This window comes from Myzus persicae, unplaced genomic scaffold (genome assembly GCF_001856785.1).
Source record: "Myzus persicae strain clone G006 unplaced genomic scaffold, MPER_G0061.0, whole genome shotgun sequence".
In the NCBI taxonomy this organism is placed as follows: domain Eukaryota; kingdom Metazoa; phylum Arthropoda; class Insecta; order Hemiptera; family Aphididae; genus Myzus; species Myzus persicae.
The window spans coordinates 37,992-46,387 of NW_019100506.1; the positions used below are offsets into that span (position 1 = coordinate 37,992).

The 8,396-nt window shown below is 34.0% G+C and overlaps 1 protein-coding gene across 1 annotated transcript; it reads right to left on the reverse strand.

Annotated features, from left to right (window-relative positions):
• Positions 1–3,646: 3,646 nt before the first annotated feature.
• Positions 3,647–4,543, reverse strand: LOC111029010. The gene has a single exon (XM_022307829.1). It carries the CDS (start codon positions 4,541–4,543, stop codon positions 3,647–3,649), a length of 897 nt encoding a protein of 298 aa, XP_022163521.1.
• Positions 4,544–8,396: the final 3,853 nt, after the last annotated feature.

The window sequence follows — 8,396 nt, forward strand, 5'->3', positions numbered from 1 at the left end:
ACATATCGTCTCAGCAATTGTCTTAATTCCTGACATGCAGGTTATGGAAATGGCATATTATATACATATATACATATGCATATGTATATATATAGGTATTTACAAATGTTAAAGAATATATTATTATATTATTTAAAAGTAATAAAAGTACCTATTGTTATTTTAGCTATAATATAAATGAGCTAAATAATTCACCACTCCGATCGACTGCTATTGATATCACGTAAAAGTTATTTTGAACACAAAATATTTTTAAATTTGCATACTACATGTTATTTTGACAATAATTGCAATTAGAATAATCTATAGTTGGTTGTGTAGTGGTAAAACAGTTATGGACGTTAAATTAACTCCGAAATAATTAAAAATTACTACCTTTAAAAGAACTTATTTTAACTTATACGTCTGATGTGGTATCAACACCAAGCTTCTAGTGAGTGAAAACCTACACGCCGTCTTAGTTATTTTAACACCGATTCGTGCTAAATTAAATAATTTTTTCTATCTGTGTAGGTACTTACTAATTAATTTATCAATATTTTAAAAAGTTTAATCCTATAAAGTGTTGTGTTAATAATTTATTGACTTACCTATTAATATAATTGCAGGTAAGAACCACGAGGTAACTATATTTTTAAGTCCATTTGCGTCCTTGTCACTTTTTGCCTATATATCATTTTAATCATATTATAATATACAACTGATGATAATGACATTTTAGGCTTCGCAATTTTAATAAATACACCAACTATGTTCACTTTCCTATTGAACAAGATACTGAAGTTGAAAATCTATCATTATTTCAACAACTTATAGTGTACACAGAAAAATAAAGTTATTAATAAGTTAAATAAGTTAAATCATCAGTCTTTATTTTCTAAGGTATTGACTTTGGTCATTAACAAAAAAATAATAAATAATTTATATAATATCTACAAGTACTTAACAGATAATAATCCTCAGTCACGTATAAAATTATATCCAATCTTAGGTTTGGGAACGTGGCAGGTAATATATTTTATTTACAAATAAATAGGAATTTTAATTACTGATTTTTAGTCTCTAAGACACTAACAAGCCTAGCTAAAATATTAATAGCCTCCCGTTTCTGTTCCATTTTCTCTTTATGCCTCTTTTCTTTGTTTTCTTCGGATGCTTTCCTATTTTCCTCAATCTATAATAGCTCTTTGTCTACCGGATGAATAGTTGTATTGTTTCCGGAAGATCACGATATCAGAAGCGAGAGAACTGTCAAATTCAGGTTGGTCCCTTTTCCCCGTTGATGAAACAGTTTCTATGGGGGTAATGTAGGGTTTCACCCCTAACAAGCCATCTATAATTTCAAAATATGGCCAAGTTCTAGGGCCATTTCCAGACTTACCGTTATGGTCATTGATTGACTTATAAGTCCTCTTCAGACCTCCAAATTTTGACTGGCATCGATTACCAGTTACACTGTATGTATTCTTCACCAACTCATCTGCTATTAATTGCCAAATCTTCTTTTGTGAAATCTGCCCCGAACAAAAGTTGTCTGCCGTTTTCCTGTATTCCTCAATCACCAGTAATATGGCAGCATGAGGCCATTAAAATAAACTTGCATCATCATGTTGCTGTTGTTCTATCTGCTGCTGTCGCAGTTGTTCTGTATGCTGTTGTTGCAGTTGTTCAGTTTGCTGCTTTTGCAGTTGTTCCCTCTGTTGCTGCTTACATTTATTTAACATTTGAGCAACAAATGTCATCTGAACAAAAAAATAATCGAAAAATATATACCTAATAATAATTAAATCCAAATTTAGTTTACTCTTATAATACTTGAATTCATCCGACTTGCCTCATCGCTCGTCACATATATCACGTATTTATCTCCATCCACCCCATCCATTATTGTGACAGCTACCGACATATTTAACTATTTAAATTGTATATAAATAGAACTTATGTAATAATATATATATATATATTGGTACTATGTCATGCCGTAGCGTAGACAACCTGGGTCTGATGTGTGTGGTGTGGGAAAATGAGTATAAGTCGCAATTTTGATATTAATACAATATACGTTTATTCACCGACGACAGGCAACAACCAACTAAAAATATGAGACGACCGGGAATCGGCCGTAGTCCCGACGTACATTAATTAATATTATCAATATAATATAAATATAAATATAAAATGTAATATAATATAATGATCCGTCGCCCATCGATAACGACGTACGGGAAAACCGTCCATTCGACGAACCTACACACAAGTATAATATAACAATATATATAAAACAATTTACAATATTGCCACACTTAGATTTATATAATATTTTTAATAATTGTTTGGTAGCGATACGGCCGGCACTAGTCATGCAACCTTTGCGCATGTACTGCTGCTATCGCCAGTTGGCTGCACTGCCGATTCTGGCGTAACATGTTCGCCGCGACACGATCATAGACCAATAAACTATGGACAGCGCATTCCACCCCGCTCTGCCCACAATGCTAGGCGATCCTATAACTGAGAGAGAAAGAACACAAAGTAGTGAGTCATGGAGGAAATACTAAACTTTTTTTTATTTCCATTTCCTTTATCCATAGGTCAGGTTAGGTTAAGGTTTTATCGTCTATAAAACAAATCAGTAATCACAATTTTATCACGTTATCAATGAAATATAACGATCGGCGAGATTTTATTGTATCACAATTTTTTATTTGGCAGTAGGCACACTGCAAAACACTACTTAGTCTCTTTTCTCGCTCAACTATATCGTATCCTGACTTCTCTCTCTAAGCGCTGTCCATAGTTTATATACTCTATTCGCCGTAAGTTGACCCACTTGCGCGCATGCATACTGAGCCGCCGGAACGTTCAGACCCCCCACGTTGTAGAACGGTGGTCTGCCGCCGTGCATACAGGATGATTTACAAAATAATTGTTACGAATTAATCTATTGTATTATACTTGAATACGGCATACACGACATCTGTAATAAATCCAATACGATCGCAACAGTATTTTATTGAACCAAAATACTTACTGTTTACATTTTATTATTATTAAGTCGTATCATATATTCATATTATAATAGTATGCTGTATAGATATTTAATTAAAAATAACACATTATAATATACGCAATATAAAATGTTTTATTTTCACTTAAGCAAATGAATAAAAAATTATATAAAAAAAATTTAAAAAAATGTTCATTTAAAAAAAAAAAAGCAGGTATAAAAACAAATATATTTATATATTATAAGAATAGTTCAATCCTCATCAGATTCTGAATCAGATGACGTATCTCCAATAGTTAAAGTTAAATTTTGTCTCTCCGCTTCAAACACCTCATCAATAACGTCATCTATTTCCCAAAACCTATTTTCTTCTGTGACCGTGTGTCGTATAAAGTTCTTCCACATATTTGTTTCTACTATTTTTATGCCTTCTATTAAAAGTTTTTTGACATCAGGTAGTTTGAATGTGGTGTTGTTCATTTTTAAATGATTTTTTATTGATGACCAAGCAAGTTCAATCGGATTAAGCTCGCAATGATAGGGTGGCAGACGTAAAATTGTTTTATTTTGTGCATTGGTGATTTCATCAATAACAAATTTGTCATGTTGAGGCTTAATTTTTTTTACGATGTCTAAAAGTTATTTTATTATCATAGTCCTATCCACCACTTCCCCTTTATTCTCCAACCACTCTATAATATCGCCCTTTTTTGTTGACGTCGTCGGTGCTTTGTCCAACTTCACGGAATGATACGGTGCATTGTCCATCACAATAACGCAGTTGTCCTTTAGACGAGGTAGAATACTCTCCATCCACTCGCAAAATGTCTGACCGTTCATCTCGTCGTGGTAATCGCGGGAGTTCTTCTTGGATTCAAAACACAATAATCCATTGTCAACAAAACCATCTTCAGACCCTATATGCAGGACAATTAGACGCTTGCCTTTGCCAGACGGATTCACGGAACCCGTCGACATTCCCTTCAGGAATGCGTCACGGTGGGATGTTATAGTTGTATCACGCCATTCATAATTGGGGCAGTCACCAGCATTTACCCACCTCTCGTCTAGATAATACACATGGCGACCCTCTTCACGATAGTTCCTTATTGATCTCAAGTACCTTCTTCGCCAAAGTATCAACTCAGTTTTTTCCGTTAAAGCACTGTTACGACTTCTCTTAACGTAACGGAATTTTAATTCTTTCAATAATTTAAACATGCTAGTACGGGATACGGTTGGCAAATCTTCATCATCGGAAACAGCTTTGTGAATTTTATCAAGTGTAGGGATTTCGCGTCGGAACCAAATACTGTGCACGTGTCTGCGGACTGCATTCATTGCGAAGTCATCGAACGTTTCAGTAATTTTAACTCTTACTCTCTTGCGTTTTGGAGATATTACCGTATTAGTTTCCTGGTATTCACTGATAGTCCTATGAACTGTTGATTCACCAATGCCCATTGTCTTTGAAATTGTCGCCCTCATTTGCCTCATTGACGTACTAGGATTATCCTTAATGATTGTCTTGTACATATTTACAATGCTTAATCACTCACGTGAACCAACAATCTAAAACAAAAAAAATACAAATTTTAAATACAAAATAAAAATTAATGCACTTCGTTTTATAATTCAAAATATATGAAAATATTTAATCATCAATTCAATTATAATATTTCGTAATAATTACAACCAACAGTGGCGTATACATACATTTTGTATGGGGGGGATCAGAAAAGAAAATTAAACCTAAGCACATTAAAATAATAAATAACAAAATATAGGTAATATACAATAAAGTAGTTAAGGTACAATAGCGACATAGCGTAACTATAAATATTTAAATTTGCGTTTAAATAATATAATAAAGAATAAACTTAATATTATTAGGTACATTATAGGTACTGTACTATATTCATAATAAATGAAATACGTGGGAAATATTAAGTTGAAAATTATCGAGCGAAGTGAGAAAATTTTTTTTTGTTGTAATAATTATTATATAATAATATATTATATTGGTCTGCTGAACTTGGTTTTGAACTACCTACTAGTTGGTATAGCATGTATTTCAAAAATTAGGAATGACGCCCCTGAATTAAACGATATTATAGAAGGTTTACACTATTTATTTAATTTTTTCTCGATGTTTCCTTATAATGCGCTAACACTAAGAACACTATTTTATAACATTTTAAAAAAAGGCCTATGGGGGGATCTGACCCCCACATCTCCTCCCTTGTATACGCCCCTGACAACCAATAATAAATACAGTCGAGTCGCGAAAACTGGATTTTTTTTTACTTCCCTAGAAAATTCTTCTACTATTAGTTAGATATCTCGAATTTCATATAATACTCACTTTTCCTCGTGTATTCTTTTTTATAGGTGATAATGCTTCTACGCCTTCAATGCCTTGATTATCACTATCCATAGCGAATTATATTAATGAATAAATAAACAATAATCGTAAACAGAATAAAAAAATAATCTTTTACAGTAGCGCGCGTTCGCGGAGATAGTGTCGATAGTCGATACGCCGTTAAGATAATTGAATCACTACGTATACGCCAGGTGCGGTGGCGATGATCAACACTAGCGCTCCAAAGACGCTGTGGCCTGCGCAGCCACGACCGGTTTTCGTCGAGCGAGTGGGTCAACTTACGACGAATAGAGTATAGGTCTATGGACGCGATCCTCTTACCTCTCTGGAGTAGTGTCGTTATGTCGTATCGATACTTTGAAATACGCACACGGTGTTGTTGTTGTTGTGGTGTGTGTTCGTTGCCGCTACAAAATTATAGTTTGTTTTCTTCGGTTAATTTTTCGCGGTACGCCTTCGTCGTCGCCGATATATAATGCGTGTACGCCATCGTCGTCACCGATGTTTATGTTAAAAAGGCTCATTGTAAATCTAGTGTACGCCTTCGTCGTAGCCATACGCTAAAGTGCCGTCTGTGTTGTCACCATTCGGACATACATCGTGGTTCGATTCGTTTTGCGTGTGCGTGCTCATCGTCTAGCCGCCGATAATACGACATCGCCGAAAAGCTGTTATATCATTGTAAGCCGAGTGTACGCCATCGCAGTTGTCGACTACAATAATAATATCCATCATACCGTAACCGAGGATACCTGGCCTTGACCACATTTTGGTGATATCATTCATATACATACTATACTGTTAAAATTATTTAAATATATTGTCTTGTAATTGTGAATTAGTAACATAGTATTTAAGTGTCCCCCCGTCTAATTTCTTTGTTAATTAGCATGAAAGAGCTTCATTATACAGTCCACTTCTAATTTGATACTTTGAGTCAATTCTAATTTTTTGTGTAACCATCTATCCGGTAATCTTAGGTTGTCGGCAATATCCCGCGCTAACGACATTTCCGGGAAGGTCGCTGCCGCACAATAATATTTAATATTATATTATTTTAAATTTGTATTTATCCAATTAACTGATAAACTGATAATTGATAAGATATCCCAAACGCTTACGCTGCACTACCTATTTCGTTTGAGCGTTCGTGAGCGCCGAACGATGACATAGAGCTCAGATTTCGTGACGTCAAGGTTGTAGTGTGAGCGCTTATAAATGCCAAGTGGAACTCACTGGGAGCGCTTGAAGCGTACAAAGCGTCCAACCGGAACGCAACCTTAGTATAAGGTCTATGGTTGCACGTCGGCCTATATTTTATCACAGCGTTGAGCGGCGCCGAATGTTCTTATCAAATCTGACGAAAAGTCACGTTTTACTAGCGCTCTGTATAGTAAGAACTCTTATACCCTTGTGGCGCACGTGGGATTATCGTATTCGTATATGTTTAATCCCGCGCGGCCAACAGTCGTATTACTGATTGCTCGGGAAGAAAAGGTGAAGAATGGTACTCGAGACAATTTGTTCAGGGTAAATAGAAAACGTGTTTACTAAGCATTTATCGTAACGTGGGCACAAATAGGTTGGCGACAGCGGCACGTCGTGAGGTTGGTTTCGCGTAGCAAAAGACGAGATCGTGGTGATCGAAAGAGACGTAGGATGACTTGTGTAAGTCTCGCGGCCGTCGCTGACGGTTCGTGATCGCGGTCGCTGTTGCCAATGCAAGTCATCGACGTTCGGAGACGAGCGAGTCGGAAAGTCGAAGGGACTGCAGGCAAGGGAACGTGCACGGATCAGAAACGTCGATACGCCGGTCGGGCGAGAAAAGAGGCCGAATGTAGGACCGATGGCGGCAGGTGGCACGTCGTTGTGAGACGCGGCTTGCTGGTCGGCGTGAGGAAGAGTGCCAGCTGTCGCAGGGGGGTCAACGGAGAAAAGTATTGTGGCAAGAGTCGCCACACCATGTTACCATAACTAATCACAATAATAAATTAACAAATAAATAAATAAAAATATAATAATTAATTGTTCATTATTTCTTTAATTTATTCAAAAATATAATAATTGTTACATGGAAATATGGAATTATTAAAAAGTGACTTATAAACATATTGATAAACATATTTTATACATTATATAAAAGTTAATGTTTATAAATATTAAATATATATACAAAATATTATGAAAGAACTAATTAAAATGTTTACAATTGAATTTTGTTTGAAAAATATTTATTGGCCCTTTGTGTAGTTGTTAATTTTGAAATATTTTTTTTACTTGTATTACTTTTTTTATTTTCACAAATAACTGTATTTGTTAAAATTTATTATTTATGATTTTGTTGATTTTGTTGAATAATTTATATATTTATTAGAATAAGTGAACTTGTGAAAGGAGTTAAGACTTTTTCTAAAAAAAACACACACATTTTTAGGAGTTATGATTTTTTCTCTTTTTATTATTTATTTGTAATAAAATAACTTAATTTTTTAGAATCAAAGTATAAAATAATAATTAATTGAAATATAAAACGTTATCAGCCTTGATTATAACATAAAGAATAAAATAACTGAATTTTTCAGTAACAAAATAATATAAGTAATAATAAAAAGAAATAACATACATTATCAGCCTTGATTATAATGTTAGGAATAAAATAACTTTATTTTTAAGTAACAAAATGGTAAATATTATACATCTATAGCAAATAAACTTTTAATTAATTTAAGTATTTATTATGAAATAGTAACATTAAGAATAAGGTTAAAAAATCATTTATTCTTTGGGCAAATTGTCATAAAAAGAGTGATAATCTTTTTCCATTGATGCTTTTAACTGATGTAAGTGTTCATATTTTTCTTTTTTGATATTGATTCTATGAGTGTGTAATGGTGGTAGTGTCTCAATACTTAATGGGGTTTGTGTAGAGCTATTCCTTGATAAAAGAAGATTACTCCAGTCATCTGAAAATTTTAGTTTATAACTTACATTTTTATTAGCTTC

Coding starts and splice junctions, on each gene's coding strand:
- LOC111029010 (XM_022307829.1), bottom strand. CDS start 4,543: ATGTACAAGACAATCATTAAGGATAATCCTAGTACGTCAATGAGGCAA.